The sequence below is a fragment of the Lepus europaeus genome, chromosome 13 (assembly GCF_033115175.1).
Source record: "Lepus europaeus isolate LE1 chromosome 13, mLepTim1.pri, whole genome shotgun sequence".
Classification (NCBI taxonomy): Eukaryota; Metazoa; Chordata; class Mammalia; order Lagomorpha; family Leporidae; genus Lepus; species Lepus europaeus.
This window is the reverse complement of record NC_084839.1, coordinates 87682358-87702095: the sequence shown is the minus strand read 5'-3', so window position 1 is coordinate 87702095 and position 19738 is coordinate 87682358. Positions and strand designations below refer to the sequence as shown.

Below are 19738 nucleotides of genomic sequence, written 5' to 3'. Positions count from 1 at the left end.
GAGAGGGCCAGGACACCCCGCAGGTGACGGGACCCACGTTTACGGCCGGCGAAGGCAACAAGAGGCGCCACCACGAAGGCTGCACCCTAGCAAACGCGGCGCTGCCGCCCACAGCCACCCGCGAGGAGAGGTCGCTGAGGCCAGCCCTGGGGTCTGGGGCTGTGCCCGCTGCCGCCCACGCTCGCTCGTACCCTGCTACCCCGCGGGTGGCTGGCACCTGACGGTCCAAGAAGCCAGCGCTCCTGCCTAGCAGAATGAATCAGGCAAGACCGAGTTCAGTGTTGTCAGTTATTTATTATTTGTCATTCTAGGGACTAGCACATTTACAGCATACATGGCTTTGAATGAGCTAAGAATATAGAAAACAGTAACTATATGTTTATATATATATTAATACTGCCCCAAACAAATAAATAAAAGTATTGATATGCACTAGGCATGGCAGATAGAACTGCGTAGGGACGCGGTCGTATGATACAGTATGTTTACATCTGTACAGGACACAAAAGGGACTCGGCCAGCACCCCCGCCGCCCACGTGTCCTTACTCGGGGCTGGGGGCAGGGCCTGGCCAGGAGCACTGGATGCAAACTCGGTTTTGGAAAACCACAGCCCTCCCACAGCTGCAAACCCCCAGCTCCCCAGGCTGTGCCCCTTGCCCCAGCAGGTGCCTCCAGAGAGAACGCTGAAAGCCGCATGTTTCCTCCGTGACGAGCCAAACCTTAGAGTTCTACAGGGACCCGTAACAGGAAGTCACCATGGGGCAAATAACCCGCACGGAGGTGCCGCGTGCACGGCTGGGGGGCGCCTCGCCGTTCGTCCTGTTCCCCTTGACAGATGCAAATATTTAATGCAATTGAGACAAAAAGGTTTGGAAAACAACATGGGGAACAAACTCAGTTTAAAAAAAAACTTAAAAAAATGAGGAGCTTTAAAAAAAATGGTAGTGATGGTAAAATGAAAAAAGATGCCACAAAAAAAGGAACAAATTCAATGAAATGCTGGGGAGGGGAGTGGCTGAATCGGTCACATTGAAAAGGAGACACTGGCTCCAGCAGCAGCTGCCTGGGCAGCAGCACAGAGGGCAAACGCCTCTGCCCCAGCCCCCCACACAAGGCGCCCAGCTCCCCAGCAGTTCACCTGCTGGCATCGGGCGGCTGGAGAGGCGGGCTCTGAGCAGGAAGGGATGCGGAAGGGCACCGGGTCCCACCCTGCCCGATGCCCAGCCCTTCCGTGTTCCTGCTCAGGAGCGGACCTGCCCGCGTCTCAGCACCCAGGCTCAAGTGTGCTGCACGTGTATAAAGGAGCTCATAGTATCTGGGCTTTCCGACATGCGAATTTCCAACAGCTTCACACATCACCGGGTCATCAGCCTTGACATGCGCCCTCATCTGTTTCTTTTACAGCCTCTTAAATAACATGTCAACATCATCATGATACACAGGACTGATCAAACACAGAAACTCCTGCTGTGTGCAGCTGACTCATATCAACACCGTGTCCAGACACAGTGACCCATAAATCCCTTTCACAATCTCATTTGAGGAGATCACCTTAACTGGTTCTCAATAGCCATCTTACATAACAGAACAAGAAGGGGAGTCACAATTATGCAAACCTAAAAATAAGATACCTTTATCAGACATTCCAACATGATTGTACTGTGTCTTAGAGTAATATATATTGGAAACCCTGCAAAAGAACACTTATTCGGAAAATACGTAGGTTCCCGCTAACTCCACCGTCACGAATCCCCCTACCCCCCACCCCGGGGTGGTGTCGCTCAGACAGTAGCCAGGCCACACGAGGTCCTGGAGTGATGGCACTCGACATCTGGAGAAGGCGCGCTTGCCTTCTCCGAAACGGGAGTGGTCGCCACTGCTGGGTCTGCCTAGGGAGCGATCGCTGACGGGAGTCTTTGCTGTTTTACATTCAGATCTGTAAAAAGTAGATTGGAACTCGATGCTCACTCTCGGGTGACTCGGTAGAAAAATAAGGTAGGTGAGCGGTTCCTAAGTGGACACCTGAAAACGTCTCGTAGCATCTCAGACAAAGCTAGCTTGGGTCGGCAGCGCCTAGGGACGGCGCCTATGGGTACAGCTGAGGGCTACTGACACAGGCGGTCTCTATCCACGCTACCAGGCCAGACGTGACCCCCTATGGATGCCAACGGAAAGGGAAAACAAACATGCTCCGTGGACTCTTCAGTGAGCTAGTTTTTAAAAAACACAAAAATAAAACTCAATCCTTCGGGTCTTCTTGAAGAACGCGTGTAGGACACTAGGGGCCCCCACGTGTGTTATGGAGCCGCTAATTAGAGGACAGCAGGTGTTCAAGTCTCAACCTTGCCGTAAGTCCCTTCGGGAGGCCTGTAATGCTTGGGGAAAGCCTTCAGCTGCAGGGAATTAAACGCATATTTGCGACTTCCAACATTCTTCATTGTATTTTCTCTTCGACAACCCTCACTGGGAAAAAACAAGCACAAGAAATGACAGCAGTAAAAAAGGAAAAGACTTAAAAACTAAGATGAAATGAACTGATCATTTTCATAGCATTAAAAAAAAGGGGGTGGGGACGGATTCATTTAAATGGGCGCCAGACTTGTTCACAACAAATACACACGCGAGATGGCGGGCTTCTGACCAAGGCCAGTGGGTGGGTAGCACAGACACCGACACATGCTGGCTGGGGCCGTGTGCATTTCCAAACTGGTGTTACATGCCCGAGTTTGTGGATCTCATTCACGTCCAGGTATCTGAGGTTCTATCACAACTTGGAGCGCCAAGGGTGTGGGACACAGCAAAATAAAGAGCTGAATCTTTCAGTGTTAGAAAAATAACCACACCAAGTTCAGAAGGCTGGCCGTTCCTGACCACAGCCCTGGGCAGGAGCGGCTCTGCCGGCCTGCGTGCTCCACCTGTTCCGGGGCAAATCAGCCCCATGGCCCAAGCATTGTGCTCGGCTACCAGGGCTGGTGCAGTGGCCTCCGGCTGGAAGCCAGCCACTGTTCTCCAGGTGGGTGCCCTCGCTGTTGTCACCTGTGAGCCGGGTGCCCTGCCCCCAGACAACCGGCCACCAGCATCATCGCCAGCAAGGACGTCTGACGGAAGGTTTTCCTGGCAGCCCAGTGGGTGAAACACAGGCACAGGAGGGGAAGAGCACCCAGGCCGGCCTCACGTTCTCAGTGACAGCATCACAAAGCTGTCGGGCAACGCTGCGGTGTAGACAGGAGAGTAACAGGCAGCAGCAGTCTTACGTCGGACCGACTTCTGATGGCACGCCACGACGTGTTTTATAGTCTCAAACTAGCAATGAAGTCGACTAGTTATCAAATTCAGTACAAAACCCCCCCTTATATGCAAATTTTGCAGCTATCAAGAAACAGTGATTTTAAAAAAATATGTCCAATTGCATGAAGACCATTACGTCATGCATTAAAAAAAATAGTAGCAATTGCTGAAGCCTTTGAAAGTGAAAATGACAATCTCGGTATCAAGAATACATAAGGTATTTTTGGTAAGACAGTCATTTTTATTCAAAAGATAAGCTCCGGTATTTTAGAAAAATATCCACCTGGTTGTATTAATGAATGCAGTCACTCAGCTCGGCTTTCTGGACACATAACTGCAGCCCTCGGCCAGATGTGTGTCCCGAGCTCCGCACAGACCCAGTGAGCAGGGTCTCAGTGAGCGTCTAACGTTCGGGAACCAGACCCAAATGTGATCCTGTTTAAAACAGAAACACTAGGTTCCCAGGCACAGTTCATCGCTTTTCATCTTTGGAAGCTCTCCCATTAATGGAATGAAATAGATATGGCTTCTCCACTTAACACAGAAATGCACAAGCTATCGCTTCTCGGCCTTTTGGCTAAGATCAAGCTCGAAGACCAGCTGTCACTAGAGAATGCCCAGGTGCTTCGAGGAGCAAGGAAGGTCATCAGTGGACTTTCACATTCTCTCCTGTTTACGTGTGGAAGGAGCCGGAGCCGGGATCAGCTGGCTGAAAACACTGTCATTGGAATTATAATCATAAAACTTTGGTTTTCAATTTAGCTTTTAAACTAAATTGTACTTTTAAATCCAGAGTCTGAGTTTACAAAAGCCGGCTGCTCTGGCTGATTCCCAGGCAGACACCCGTCACGTGGTCTGCAGAGTTGGACAGGCGGGCAGTAGGGCTGGGGAGAAGGCGTGCAGAGGTGGCCAGGGGCCCTGCGGGGATTGATGGTCCCCACCGTAACTGGCTGCATGGTTTTTAGGAGTCAGTGTGAAGGTCTTGGACAGATTTTGGCAAGAGAGATCTAGCTATTTTGAAGCTACATTGTATCCATGTACTTCACTTTCAAGGATGTCTGTTTTTGAACTGAAGCTTGGAATGGAAAGCCCAAAGGACAACTGATTCAGGTTTTCCCTTTCCACTTGGAGCGCCCGTGGAGGCTGGCAGACCTGGGCAGTGGCTGCCTCCCAGGTCCCTGCAGCAGGGAGAACATGCCATTGCATTAAGACCTCTCCTGGAACCAAGCCACAGAGTAAACAGGGACTGTCACACGGGTTGAACAGAGTTAAGTGGCACAATGATTTCTATAGGACTGGCCAGAGAGCGGCTCTGAGTGTGGCTTTCCTGACCTCAGAGACACATGTGGATGGAACACCCAGGGCTGGGGCCTCCACAGTGCCACAGCACGATGTCACTTCAGAGGCAACCCAGGGCCAGCACCAAACGTGTCTCCTCCCCACTCACTCTGTTGGTTTTTTGTTTGTTGAGATTTGTTTCATTTGAAAGCCAGAGTGACACAGAGAGGGAGCAAGAGAGCCTGCATGTTATCTTTCATCTGGTGGTTCACTGGCCAAATGGCCGCAACGGCCAGGGCTGGGCCAGGTAGAAGCCAGGAGGCAGAAACTCCATCCTGGTCGCCCATATGGGTGGCAGGTGTCCAAGCACTTGGGCCTCTTCCGCTGCCTTCCCAGGTGCATTAGCAGGGAGCTGGATCGGAAGTGGAGCGGCCTGGAATCAAGCCAGGGCTCCGATATGGGATGCTGGTGTCACAAGCGGTGGCTTAACCCACTGTGCCACAATGCCAGCCCCTGTCTCTCCTTTCTTGAATCATCTCCTCCTGTTCTGTTCTATTTCTTGCTAAAGCAGACAAGATTTCAAATTATGTATTGGGCCTGATCTCATGAGAGAAGGCCTTGGTGACACTGAAACCCAGCACAGGGAGTGAGGATACTGAGTTTCTCTTCTCAGCTGTTGGGAGGGGATGGGGACAACACTCCCCCATCTCCGGGCTGACTTCCTGGAGTCCTTCCTAGTGCTGGCCCTCCCACGCCCCTAACCACTCAGGCAGAGCACTGTGTGCTGCCTTGTGCCCGGCCCCACAGGACAGACACCAAGAAGCTGATCTCCTCTCCCTGGTGTCCTACATCTCTCTCGGCCCTATAGCCAAGTCTACACAAGACAGGAAGGCAGCCGCAGATCAGGCTGTGGTGTCCTGGAGGCCCCTGGGGCCTGGCCACGCCTCCCCTCTGCTGTAGGGTGGGGTCCTGGCAGGAGCCCCTGGAGAGCGCCACAGAGCACCCTGGGCCCTGGGGGAGGGGTTCTGCCCAGCCACCTGCTCCTTTGCGGAGGTAGGCGGGTCTGTGTGTCACTGCCTCTGGCCGGCATTAGCAGCTAGGATGCTACTTTTCGTTCTCTGAATAAAGGAACAAAATGATCTTGGAGGCTTGAAGTGTGCACCTGGATGTGAAGGAGGGCCAGTGGTGAACGCACCTGTCAGAGATGCAGCCTGGTTAGGACCCTGTCTGTTAACCAGCATCAAGCTGCTCCCACACCACCGCCGGTCAGCCGGCTCACAGTGAGAGCAGCCAGGGCCTGGGCCACAGCACAGCCGCCCCGGTCACTCTAGGAGGACCCGCCTGCAGAGGTGACGCCTGCCCTTGGGATCCTGCAGGGCTCAGAGCTCTAGAGAGAAGGGGAGCTCCTGGGTGTAAGGAGGGCGGCTTACGCCGCGGACTTTAGCGTCCGACATCTGTCATTCATTGCCGGTTGCTTCTGTGATGCCTAGATCCTCAACTCAGCAGAGGCCGAATCGGGATGTCTTGGAGAGGCCAGACCTTACGGCGGGCAGGGCTTATGCACGTGCCTGGGGGGTCGAGATTCTGGAAGAGCCAGCTTTTCTAGACTGCTGAAGAGACATGTGCTTCAGCAAACAGTGGGAAACCCACGGGAGGAACATGGAGGCGTGGCAGAAGATGTGCCGGGAGCCACAGAAGCCTCTGAGCCAGGGCGAGTGGAATTTTGCCCAACTCTCCAGGTGCGCAGTGGCTCTCTGTCAGATACGAATGCTAAGGTTGCAAGCATCCCCTTCTGAGGCCAGTATCAGGTTAATATCAAACGTAGGAACCACAGCGACCTTCTCCCACACTGCCATCTGCCACAATTGCCCAAGAGCTGAGCCTCACTTGCTGGTAATTTCTCTTGGATTTTGTTTGTTTGTTTCATTATCTACCACAGTTGGTTAGCAAGAGAGACATGATGCCTGGCCTTTAATCTGAAATGAAAGGTATAATTTCTTTTTTTCTTTCTTTCTTTTTTTTTTTTTTTTTGGACAGGTAGAATTATAGACAGTGAGAGAGAGAGAGACAGAGAGAGAGGTCTTCCTTCTGTTGGTTCACTCCCCAAATGGCTGCTACCGCCGGCGCGCTGCACCGATCCGAAGCCAGGAGCCAGGTGCTTCCTCCTGGTCTCCCATGCGGGTGCAGGGCCCAAGCACTTGGGCCATCCTCCACTGCCTTCCCAGGCCAGAGCAGAGAGCTGGACTGGAAGAGGAGCAACTGGGACTAGAACCTGGCGCCCATATGGGATGCTGGCCCCACAGGTGGAGGATTAACCAAGTGAGCCACGGCGCCCGCCCAGGTATAATTTCTTAAATGAAAGATGCTATTTCAAGAAACATAAATGCAAACAGCATTCGCAGCCTTTTGTTACTATACGCATTCATTCCTAAAATCTGTTTAACGATCCCTCGAGAGTTAAGAGTTAACGCTAAAGCCACACAGAGCACGTTCTCTAGGTGCCTGGCCATAAGGCGGTGCCGAGCGCTGCTGTTTGCACAGCTCTGTGGCATCTCCAGTTAGAAAGAACAAATCCGAGCAAGAAGTGTCAGGATCCTGCAAGCAAATTGTTTGCTGCTGTCACCCAGGGACCACGCTTTGAAACGAAAGCACAAAGTACATGTCCCGTTCAAGAGGTTTATCCAAATGAGCCAGTTATAAAGCATCTCTCGCTGTCTTTTCATTTCTCCTCAAAAGGAAGGGAAAGGTTAGCAGCACACGTAAAAGAATAGTATCAAATATACAAACTCTTGTCTGACAGAATTCCTTTCCGTTGGAAACAGGGCGCGTGAGATATACAGGTAATAAATAGTTTTACATCAGAAGGTTAAGAGATTTGGTACAGGTGATTCCAGGCCGGCTAAACAATGCAGTAACAGGGCACTGTCGGAACATGGTACAAGCACTGAAGATGCTACGTGACTACAATGCACAAGTCTTCTCCGTGAGATAATTTGGCAGGTATTTACGGTTCGGAAGAACAGAACACCAGACTGTAAGGCATGAGAGTTTGAGAGGTTTCTTGGCAGAGCACGCTCTGACACCTTCCTTCTGTCCAGTTAGGTACGCGGTGGCTGGGCAGACTCGGGCACTTTAAATTTTTCAGAGTGATAACATTCATTTGCAACGCAATTTGGCCACCAGGTAGGCTATGCTCAGAAAGAGCCACACAATCAGTAAATTGGGGCTCAGAGCCAGTAAGGGAAGGGAACAGAGGAGGCTGGGGTCTAGCCTTAAGTCTCGGATGGGCACCAGGCCGCTCAAGTTCTTCTGGGTGACTACCTCCCGTGTTCCAATGCTGTGAAAAGGAAAAAGTTTGGGAGAAAGGAAAAGGAAAAAAAAGAAAGAAAAAGAAGAAAAGAAACAAAAGGAAAAAAAAAAGAAGAAAGACACATGCAGTGGGTTTTATCAAAAAGTATGGAAAAAGAGGAGAACCAAAAGGTAAGATTTAAAAAAAACAATGCATGAAGCCACAACAGAAAGAAAAGGTGATATGCAAAAAGGGGGGGAGGAGGCCAAAACAAAACCAGCACAGTCACAGGGAAAGAGGAGAGAAAGAGAAGTGAAAATAAGAAAAAATACTGCAGTCCACTGAAAATAAACACACGTAGGTTGCAGGGATGGTTTTCCATGTTCACCCTCTCGGCTGGCCAAGCACCGCTCCATGCCGCCTGCCATGCTCCCACATGCTGCGGACGGGGATTCTAGACACAAGCTGAACATGAAGAACCATGGGGTTGACCTTCTCACAGCTGCCGGAGCCAGGCGCGGCGGCTTTGGCCAAGGCTGCCTCTTGATGAGCCACACAGACAAGAACGATGCACTTCAACCACACACAGTCCTTCCCACACCCCCCAGGGTCTCAGGCTAAGCAGCGTCAGGGCCATGGGTGATGGTGCCTCCAACACTGCCAGTTGGCTCCACAAGATGATCCCCAAAATGGAGTCCAACCAAGCCCACACTGGAAATGTGGGGTCTTTCTCCCCTCCTTTTGGCGCTACAGAAGACATACACCGAGGTGGGATCGGATCTAGACCCACATCCATGCCTACCAGGTGGTAACTGACCCAGCAGGCTGCCTGCAAAGGATGGCATAGACATGAGTGGGCGGGCATCCAGGTTCTTCTCTCATGCTGCGTCTTCCCCCACCTCAGCTTTCCCGGGGGCACCCAGCTGCAATGGCCTTGTGGGAACATGCTGTTGCCAGGGAGAAATTTTCCAAGCTAGGCCGAGCACTGACTGGCCCGCTCCCTGCCAGGATCGGCTGGTGGATCACCACGACTACTCAGGAAGACCCACGGAGTGCAGGGCTCAACTCCTGGTCTGGGGACAGAGGACACCTCCAAGAATGTGCTACGTTGGCTCACGCGGCTTGGAAGAGTTGAATGCACGTCCAGCTGGTGCCGCACTGGGAGCTTAAAATGGCCCAGATGGGAAATTGATAAATACCATAGATCAGGGCGTTCTGGAACGAGCTGTTTTGAACATTTATAGCACAGCACTGGCCACTGCTTACCCCGGACCTCCAGGACAAAGACGGCCTGGGTGTCAGCTCTGCCCTCCTGCACGTGCTAGTCTTCCATCTGGTAAGTTGCAACCGAGAAAGCAAGAGACCCAAAGTGGATTCCTCCACACAAGGGCATGGCTGAGATCTGTTACTGCTTCCTTAGGGCGCTCAGCCCAAAATGCTGCAGGGTCAGCTCAAGGCAGCAGTGAGCACTGTGCCCGTGGCTGGTGTTGAGCTCTCTGGCACAGGCAGAGTTTGTGAAGTGGGATTGAGCTTGCTTTCGCTTTTATAACTTCCTAAGGAATTACTTAAGTGATATGCTTTCACTAAAGAGATTTTAGAAAATTTTAGAAAATTCAGAAAAAAAAAAAAAAACACAAAAAAGAAAAATGTGAAAGACACCTGTAACTGGAGGTGGGGTGTGGAGGGGATGGTTCCTGCTCCCACGTGAGAGCCACCTCTCCATAGGACCTCTAGGTCCTTGCCCTGGAGGAATTCAGAAAACCAGTGCTGAGAACAGTGGCAGAGCAGCAGGCCAGCCAGGCAGGCGCTCCCAGACACTGAGCGGGAGGGCGACCAGTATGGCGGCAATGGGCTCACTGGTGTTGAAATTACAAAAGAGGCCTTACAGAGGCTTGTACTTTTTGACCTAAGCAACCAATGGGGCAAATGTCGTTAGGAGGATCCATAAAGACACTTAACTGCATCCTAGGCCAAATGCTGAAAACCACATACAGCTGAAACGCTCAATGACAGCCAAGTACATACGCGGGGGTGTGTTTCAAGTGAGGCTGTATGTACTGATTCACTGGGGAAAAAGGGCTCATGGGACAGTTAAATGGGGAAAAAAGAAAGTTCAAACCACAGATGGAAAGAGGGAATTGTTCCTATTATTGCGTGTGCTTGTTTTGTGTGTTATTTAGGGACTAGTTAAGCAATATGTGTGTCAGCCACACTCACTTCCCTATGTATGCATAAACCTACCTAGGAATGAATGTGCATCCAAAGGTTAACACAGCTAGCTACTTGTTCCTAGCAGGAATATGGAGGGTCCGCGAATGTGAGGGCCAGGTGTGTACAATCACTCTAGAGGCTTATCTGTATTTTGTTCATTTTCCTACGAGGAGAATGCATTACTCAAATGAATACAAGCTCCAAAAAGCGTTTGGCGCTTTGTAAATGGTCACGCTGCAACAGCCGTCCTGCACATGTGGGAGCCATGCACGCAGTCCCAGGCTGGCTCAGGGGTGGCCCACAGTGCTGGGCCCTGGTCCCCTGCCACCTTCGTGCTCAGATGCACTCAGAACAAGTGGCTGTTTTGTTGAATTTGGTCAAGAGCCCAAGAACTAAACAGTGGTCCTCGCACCACAGCTCCCAGGACCTGACTGGGAGCCACGCTTCCAGGGTCACAGCGATCCCTGACTGCTCCATGGAGCAGGCCTCCGCCCGCGGCCCCTGAGGGCACTGGGGCTCCCAAGGGCAGACCCCTGGCCGAGGTAGTTACACACAACAGACAGACAAAAATAACCAAAAGCAGGAAGGAGTCCCCGAGCCTGCACGGGTACGGGGAGGCTAGCGGCAGAGGGATGGTCAAGTCGTAAAGGAGAGGTTTGGATGAACGTGGAAAGACAATGCGGGGACATGACCATTCCGTCTTACACGCTGCGATAGATCAAGAGGCAGGAGCTCTCGCACTGCTTCTGTGCACCGCTGTGAGAAGGTCAAACGGCAGAAACATACAGAAAGGATAAGAGAATCGAACGCTTTGAAGAATTTGGTGAGAGGACAAATGAAACAGAACACTCAGTAGAAGTGACCGCTGGACACACGACTTGAACAGCATTGGTGACTACATCAAAGGGGACGGGGAAACCAGGTTTCTTATCCTTTCTTTTGGTATGTGAGCTGGGGCTGCCCGGCAGTGCTTGGAACAAGGCATCAGAAACACTGGACAGTCTGCACGCGGGGATTCCCTCTGAAACACGCCTGCTGCCTTAGAATCGGAACACCGGGAGGGCGAGGTCGCCAGGGCGCGCCGACGGCCATCACCGTGAAACACTCCCTGGACACTTTGCTCATGAAAGCAAACTGTGTCAGCTGCTGGAGAGGAAGCGGAGCAAACCGGTGCAACCTGCAGACGCGCTGCCTTCACTCAACTATGGGATGTACAGACACACACCACGTCAACAGCAGGTGCCTGCTAACGGGCTGGCCCTCAGCGCCAGCCACAGCCGGGCAGGTGGCCCCGGGGACTTCCGCACAGCTGCATCCAAGCTCCCCATCTCGCTGCCTGACCCTCGGCCTGCCCGCCCATCTACTGCCTAGTGCAGTCCTGCTCAGAAAGACTGCTGGCTCTTCCCTTCCTTGCCTTACAAGGGCGCTGTCGGAATCTGACAGGGCCCACGGTTTGACGAGCGGTCAAACCTGAGTGTGACGGCTGGCGTCAGGGGCCGTGTGCAGGGAGGCCCCTGGGCGGGCACAGGGCGCCGGCTCATCTGCAGTTTACACGGGGGCCGGGCAAGCGGGCGGCGGCCTGGCAGCAGCACTCACCTGCGCATGCACTCCAGGGCCTGCGTGAAGACCTGCGGGGCCATGCCGTGCTCGTGCTGCAGGATCAGGCACTGCTCCAGCGTCACCGACATGGCCGTGCGGTCCTTGGCACTCTTGCAGCTGGTGAACCGGACTCCGTTCAGCCGGCGGCAGATCTGCCGATGGGAAACGGGCCAGGCTTAGGAGGGAGCCCCCGCAGAGGGGCGACACAGACACCAGTAGCAACAGCCATCAGTAAATCCCCAACAGGAGCACATTAAAAAAAGGGCAGGGGGGCTTCATAAAGAGGGACCCTCAAATACAGAGTGCAGCTGACAACTGTCGCCAGCCTGACCATTAAGGGCCCCTGGGACGGCCCCTGCGTCAAGAGCTCAGGCCTCCCTGTACGAGGGAGCCCGTGGGCAAGGCTGAGTCCCCTCCAGAGTCCTGCAGCACCTGACTTCGTCTCGTGCCCTCCCGGGGACAGACAGGCGCTCTCCGCCCCCGCTGACTAAGCCCCGTGACTTCTGGGGGGCAGGTGCAGCGCTGAGCTTGCCCTCCCACGAGTACCTCAGCAGCTTGCCACAGGATGTCCACGTTCTTGTTCTTCCGGGCGTGCACGTTCTGCCCCAGGAACCGCAGCAGCTCCGGCAGGCAGGTCTGACTCCGAGACCGAGGAAGACCTGGGAGGGGAGAGGAGTCTGCGGGAGTGGGAGCCGCACCCTGGAACACGGCAGCCAACCGTGGAGACCCACCCAGGGAGGCCACTGGGGCACGCGCTCAGTGAAATGAGCAGTCGGCGGCTGAAGTTGAGGGGTGGGACACGGCTACGAGTTTGCTGAGTGCCTGCTTGCTTTGAGTGCTGCTCTGTTTCCGCCTTTGGCAGCCTGTCCATTGCTCTGCTTCCAGCAGTTCCAAGGGGCTAGGGTGTGGACAGCAGGTCACTACTCAAGGAAGTTCCTGTCGACACCACTCCTGCTGGCCCCTCCCAAGGAAGCGAGTTAGGAGGGAGTGCGGGAGCTACATTTGGTCTCCAAACCCTGAGCCAGGGATGGGGGACGCTTGCAGCAGGGTCTCAGCCACTGGGTGGCCTGGAAACCCTCGGGGAGGCTGGAAAGTGCAGCCCCCTCCAGGCAGGGGGACCTGGGGCCACACCTGGAGAATCACGTTCCTCAGTGATGCTCCCTGCTCTAACAGCTTCTTCCCCCTGCGGTAGTCTCCTGGCCCTTCCAGGACTTCCTGAACCCACACATCTGTCAGATCATCTCTCCTCGAAAATCTGGGATAAAAACCACAGGAAAAGCGACCACTCCTGAAGGTGTGTGGATTTGCAAACACTGGGGTTACCAAAGACAAAGAGAAGGGCCTCAAGGTCATGGCTGAGGCAATCAGCCACAGTGTCTGAATCCTACATCAGAACCAAGTGTGTGGTGCTGTGCGACCTAGCCACACATCCGGTTTCCGTCACCTGTCTCACCCTGGTGCACACAGGGTCCTGTGCTGATGACCCCATGCTCCTGCTGTGTCCCACTGTGTCCGTCCAGTCCCGCACTGGTCAGGGGATGAGGCAGCAACAGAGAACAAAGAAGGCTCCTGAAGGGGCTCAAAGGAGGAGGAGATGGTGGGAGTGCACAGGAGGGGAGCTAAGGTGCAGAGGCCTTCTCTCTCCAGGGAAGATGGCATGACTGGACCACCCAGCTTTGCCCCCAACCTTGAAAACCTGCCCACTGATGACCTAGGCAGGCTCTGGAGGGATTCAGCCAAGTGGGCTGCATCTCCTCAGCCTCCCAGACCAGCAGGTGTAGGGGCTCACAGGGTAGCCCGCCCTCCTTGCCTCATGTCCGCATCTACCAATCGGGTGTGAGAACAGCACGTTGATTAGATAACTCCCGCTCAGTGGGGAGGAGCTGTCTGGCGTGGGGCGAGGTTGCCTCTGACTGCACTCAGTACTGAAGACTGTAAGAACACCCCAGTGTCTGGGGCCCGTGTACTAGTGCCGCTCATGGCCTTCAGCTGAGCCCTCAAAGCATTCTGGTACTTAGCTCCGACGGCAGGGCTTCTGACCCCGACTGCAAACAGGGATCTCCAGGAGTTTCCGAGACCCAGGCCCTGCCCACCAAGCTCGCATGGGGCCCAGGCTCCAAGTGTTTGTCCAGGCCTCACACTCAGTGTGGTCAGAGCTGAGTGCTACTGCCTCAATGGCTCCAGTCGCACCTGAGCCAAGTCTCCCCCACCCCGACCCCAGGTCTGCCCCCTCGCCCTGTGTTCACTAGAACTCCTGTTTACCGGGGAGACTGAAGCCACCTGAGGTATTTCCTCTGCTCACCCCTTTACCTGCCCTCCCCTCCTTCCCCCCTGTCAGGGCATGACGGCCTGGCCACTCCTGGGCCTGGGCTTGTAGCTATCCTGCTCCTGTATCTGGCCTTGTTTTCTCCAGCTTCTTCTTCAGGCTTTGTGTGTGCTGACATCACCCACGTAGCAGCAGGGAGGTTCCAACCACCCCAACCCCATCCGCAAGCCTCTGCCAACCTTTGGGATGGCATGGACCACCCCAAGGCAGCATCACTTCATTATCCACTTGATCCCCAGCCTGTCACTCACTGCACTGGGACTGTCCCAAGAGCTCACCAGGGACTCTTTGTCCACCAGCCCAGAGGCTGGCCAGCATGTCCAGCGGCTCCCCCCCCCCCCCCGCCAACTCCTCTGCTCTGCCTCGGGCTGGCCCACTGCCCCCTCACTGGCCCCTGATCAACCTCCGGAGCACAGGGCCATCTCCTCACTTTGTCCTTGGCCTCTTCTGCTCTTGTCGCTCAGCGAGCTGAGCCACCAGATGGCTCCATGCAGGGCCTCATGTCTGCACTTTTCCCAGGCTGCCTGCTCACGTCACAGACTCCACAGGGGCTGCACAGTGCCTGCCATCGCCCCCATCCCGCTCTTCTGTTCTCAGGGGGCCATCACTCCTGCTCTTGCCAGCTCCGTGAGCCTCGCCCAGCACCAGGCCATCATCTCTCCCTGCCTCGCATATCCCTCATCTCCCAGCATCATCTTCAAGCAGCCACTGAGAGCTGACTCTGCACCTGGCTCCCTCCCCTCCACACCCACCGTCAGCACCACCATCAGGGTGAGCAGGACGGAACCCTCAGCTGGTGCTCCATAGCCCGACCCGGTCTGCCAGGGTCTGTGTCCCTCATCCAATCCAATCACAAGCTCTTGCCAGTTCGTTCCACACTGGACCCCTCTGCACACTGCTAAACCAACACAAAGTCCTCGGCCCGGCCTTGAGGCCCCCTCGGCAGTGTCAGGGCCAGGCAAGCCCTTTCTGCATCTGGGCAGACACGCCAACACCAGCCTTGCAGGGCTCTCGTGCGATTCAGAATGGCGACGCGTGCAGAGCAGAAGCCCGGCCCCTGGCTCAGCAGTGACCTGGAAATGCTCCCAGCGCTACTGTTTAGCACATCCCTCCATTCTCGGATCTACCACACCACCCAGCACAAAGGAAGCCTGTGCCCGTCTTCCCAACCCTCCTGGCCTTCCCTCTTTGGAAACCCCCTTTAGAGGGCATTAGCTTAATTCCAGGGTGAGACTGTCTCCTTCATCCCTGAGTGGCGACCCCGGTGGCTAGAGCAGTGCCTCCCCAGGGAGCAGCACTCACTCACTGAGTGCCTAGGTCTGCTTCCCCACTGGCCCTGTTACCGTAAGCTCTGCACAGAGCAGGTGCCCGGGACGAACGTGGGAGACAGCTCCACACGTAAAGGCTGTCCTGTGTTCCTCCTCGAGCCCTGCGTTTGCAGAATTTCCCACAGTGAGTGCCAGCAGAGAGGACTGCTCTGCTTGTCTGTCGCCTCCTGGGGGTGCCAGGCCAGGGGCCATCCTGCCTCCATCTTCTCCTGGGCCGAGGGTGGGTCCTGCCTCCAGGATCCCTCAGGCCCTACGAGCAGGTGCAGGACACCTGCCACTGGAGGTGTCAGGGAACGTCAGAGACTGGGGCGGGGGTGGGGACCCCACGTCATGAGGGTTAAAAGAGAATCAACCAGAGAGAGAGGCAACTGTGACAGAAACTTCTGTGGGTGGGACGCAGGCTGGCAGAGTCGGAAAGGGTAAAGGGGTTGATGCGTGTGCGCGTGGAACAGCACACGCACAGAGGCAGGGCAAGCTGGGCAGCGGACGGACGGTCAGCAAGCAGCCTGAGCTGAGACAGCCAAGGGGATGGGGAGACGAGCAGGGGTACCCACCGGGAGTGAAGGGGTACTTACAGTCCTCGGGCAAAACCTCCTTAAACTGCTCGAAGTAGGAATTCAATCGCACCAGACTCTCCACGTTGATGACTTCTTGCAAAGACGTGTCCCCAAACCTTGGGAGGTTATAAGGGGACGCCATGAGTTGGCTCGTGACCCATTCTAACACACACGCAGGTGCACAGAGGCTTCCAGTGCTGAGTCCCTAGACGCCTGTGCGTGTCTGAATGTTAAGCCGCCTTCCTTCCCCAGAGCGTAAAGCCAGTCCTACCACGCTGGTGACCCCTTTAAATACGTTTCAGTGGCAGGAACCACGAGTAACTTGTCACAGATGTGCCTGAGAGCTGATCGGAAGGTGACCTGCACCAGATCCGGAGGCTGAAAGGCCCATCTTATCTGGCACAGGAGTCTGTCTCCCGGCTGCCGGGCTCAAAGTCTTGCGCCCTGGTCTCAGAGGTCCTCGGGAGAGGGGTCGGCAGTGGGGTACGGCTGAGGAGCAGGGACACAATCCCAGACTCGAATCTAAAGTTGCTCTCTGTCTGTCCAGTGAACACAGCTGGCTGGCTGTCCCTCTGGGCTGCCCTGGGACCCCGGCGGGTTTCCTGTAATGCAGGGTCACCTGTGTAGGCCCCACATGCTGCAAGGACGTGCTGCCTGCCTGAGGGAAGAGGCAGTGGATGCCACCTGTGGGGAAGGTCAAGTCCAAGGCCTGGGTCCGCAGCCCAGCCCCGTGTCCCTGCTGAGCGACCTCCCTGATGCTGGCCTCTTTTTCGGTCTCACGACACCCCTCAAAGGGCCGACTGCCTCCTGGGGCTCACGCTGGCTCTTCCACCAGGCATCTGCTCCCTCGTGGCCATCCCTGACCCCAGGCCCATGGCCCTTCTTCCCACCAGACTCTGGCCCCAGCTCACCAACGTGTTTGGTGCAAACGAACGGCAAAGCCAGGAGCCCGCTCTCTCCGAGTCCTCCCTACCTGCCGTGCCCCTGGCAGCCTGCCCTGCTGCAACCCTGGGGGTCAACAGCTGCGGGGCACAGGACACCACCCTATGGGAGGGGACCTGCCCACACTCCTTGCAGGGAGCTCTGCTTCCCGGGCTGGCACCCTCAGGCCAAGCCCTGCTCAGCCTCTGCCTTGGACAGCGCCTCCTGGTCCCTGCGTTCCACTCACTGGCCCCATCTAGGGGCTGGGCCTGCCTGGTCCACTCTCCTTGCAGACCTGTCTCCCCGCTGCCCGCTGGCACAGCCATCTGGTCTGTGCCTTCTCTCTGCTCTGATCCAGGGCACTGCCTCTGGCCTGGCCTCTTTCCAGCAACCTCCTCTACACATGCGTGCCCCTCCCGGCTCCCACGCGTGCTCAGCAAAATCATCTACTCAGAGTGTGAGTCCGATGGTGTCCTGCCCACTAGCATCCTTCCATGCCTCCCAGCAGCCGCACCCTACTTCCCAGGCAGGGGAACCCCAAGCCTGGGGCCAACGCCCACTGAGATGGAATGAGGCACTTCATCCTGCAGCCCCAACTGCCTTCACAGCACGTGCTTGAAGGTTGTGTTTTACATTACAACATAAATATCACATGAATGTAAATGATACCACAGGGAAGATTTTCATGACAGACTACATACAACTGCCCCCACCACACACACACACACGCACATGCACACACAGGCCAGAGGGTACATGTGACTCCTTTCCATTGGGTGGCAGTTTATGAAACACAAGCCTCTAGGACCAAGACAGCACCCTGGGCCCCCCTCCCTGGCACCCGGAGTCCCGGCCCCCCTGCTGGTCCTCTCTGCCAGGCCTCGGCTCCGTCTTGGTGTAGGACATCCAGGCTCTTCTCCAGCTCTTCACCTGACCCCTGACAAAATCACTCCAGCCATTGCCCCCCAGCACGCCTTCACGGAGCCTCTCAGACCCCAGCGGACGCCCCACTCAGCACCCCAGATCCCTGCATTTATCATCACTCATCACTGCTCCGGCCTCTCTCTCTGCCCACCACCAGCCGAGTCTCTGAGGACAGAGGCCGCACCCAGGCTACCTCTGTGTCTCCAACACCAACGACGGTGCCACATCCCTGTGCTGAAAGCCGTGGCTGCAGGAAGGGGAGGGTGCCGTGAGCCCGTGCCCGCGCCACTCCCACGGCGGCCCGGCACGCACCTCTCGGCCAGCGTCTGCTGCTCGTTGATGCCCACGTTGAAGAGCACGGGCTGCACGCGCAGCAGCATGCCGCTCTGGATCTCCCGGGGCAGCGCGTCGAACAGCGGGCCTGGCAGCGGGATCCGCACGTTGAACCCGTCGCTGGGGGAAGGGGGAGAGACAACGAGCAGGGTGAGGTCCAGGCCGCCTGTGCGGCCAGCAGGAGAGCCAAGGTGGCCCTCCAACGCAGGGATGTCTGAGCCGCCATGGACAAACCTCAGGGGGGTGAAGTTAACTGAACAGAACCCACACTTCAGAAAGGGAGATTGCCTCCCACAAGAGACACGACGTGGAAGACACGGCTGCGGCTCAGAGAATTCTAAGTCAACACTCTACCGATTTCCCGTGATGACAGGCAGCATGTCTGTGGGGGCGTGCGAAGTGGCCTGTGTGACTTTAAAGGTCACGTTTCTCAGGTCCATGATTCCCAGGCTCATGTCCTCCAGCATCGCCAGCTCCTCGCCTGGGTGCAGAGAAGGGAAGAGGCTGTTAGAGGCCATGCCGCTCTACCTAGGCTGGGCACAGCCTCAGGGAGGGTGCAGACAAGGGTGACAAGGGGTGAGGTGTGGACAGGAGGGCCTGAGCCCCGCCCCTTGCACCTCACCCTCTGTGAGTAAACTATGGCTGACCTCCTGTGCCACACTATAAGTGCTGCCCGTGGGGGCTCGCCCCGTCCCTCCTTTCCTGGTTGGGACTGTGGGGGACGGAGACAGAAATGCAGGGACCTCACCAGGCAGGGCCGGCTCTTTAAAAATGGAGAGAGGCATTCTTATGGCCAGATCTCTCCACGATACAGGGACTGGTATCTACTACAGCGCCAGAGATGAACAAATAGGGGCTGGTATTGTGGTGTATGGGTAAAGTTGCCACCTGCAACGCTGGCATCCCACATGGGAGCTGGTTCATGTCCCAGCTGCTCCACTTCCAATCCAGCTCCCTGCTAATGGCCTGGAAAACCAGAGGAAGGTGGCCCAAGTACATGGGCCCCTGCCACACATGTGAGAGACCTGGATGAAGCTCCTGGCTTCTGGCTTCATTTTGGCCCAGCCCTGGCCATTGTGGCCATATAGGGACTGAACCAGCAGATGGAAGAGCTCTGTCTCTCTGTCTCTTCCTCTCTGACTTTCAAATAAATAAATCTTTTTTTTTAAATATTTTATTTGTTTTACTTGAAAGTCAGAGTTACAGAGAGGCAGAGAGAGAGAGAGGTCTTCCATCCACTGGTTCACTCCCCAGATGGCCACAATGGCCAGAGCTGCGTCGATCCAAAGCCAGGAGCCAGGAGCTTCTTCCGGGTTTCCTACAGGTGTAGGGGCCCAAGGACTTGGGCCATCTTCCACTGCTTCCCTAGGCCATAGCAGAGAACTGGATCAGAAGCGGGGCAGCTAAGACTCAAACTGGTGCCCATATGGGATGCTGGCATTGCAGGTGGAGGCCTTACCTGCTACACCACAGCACTGGCCCCAATAAATCAATCTTACCCCCACAAAAAAAGGATGAAAAAATATCCCAAAAAGAGGGGTTGGGGGAAACTGTCTATTATCTTCTCAGAAGCAACAGAAAACAGGGCTAGGGAGAAGAAAGCCTTATTTTGGAAGGCGACTTGGAATTAGCTAGTAAATTTAAAAATATTCTGACCCTTTGACCCAGTGACTCCGATGTTAG

General features: G+C 55.3%; 1 protein-coding gene across 6 annotated transcripts in view; it reads right to left on the bottom strand.

The window, feature by feature from the left end:
• Positions 1 to 274: 274 nt before the first annotated feature.
• The window catches only part of INPP4A (inositol polyphosphate-4-phosphatase type I A), a 146515-nt gene continuing 127051 nt past the window's right edge, over positions 275 to 19738 (bottom strand). For all 6 annotated transcript variants that reach the window (XM_062209928.1, XM_062209930.1, XM_062209927.1 and 3 more), the window contains 6 exons: positions 18410 to 18536; positions 18035 to 18175; positions 15896 to 15993; positions 12213 to 12325; positions 11664 to 11818; positions 275 to 2464 (listed from right to left, as the gene is read on the bottom strand). In XM_062209928.1, the coding sequence (XP_062065912.1) occupies positions 2332 to 2464; positions 11664 to 11818; positions 12213 to 12325; positions 15896 to 15993; positions 18035 to 18175; positions 18410 to 18536 (767 nt within the window). In that variant the 3' untranslated portion in view covers positions 275 to 2331. The remainder of the gene's footprint in view (positions 2465 to 11663; positions 11819 to 12212; positions 12326 to 15895; positions 15994 to 18034; positions 18176 to 18409; positions 18537 to 19738) is intronic.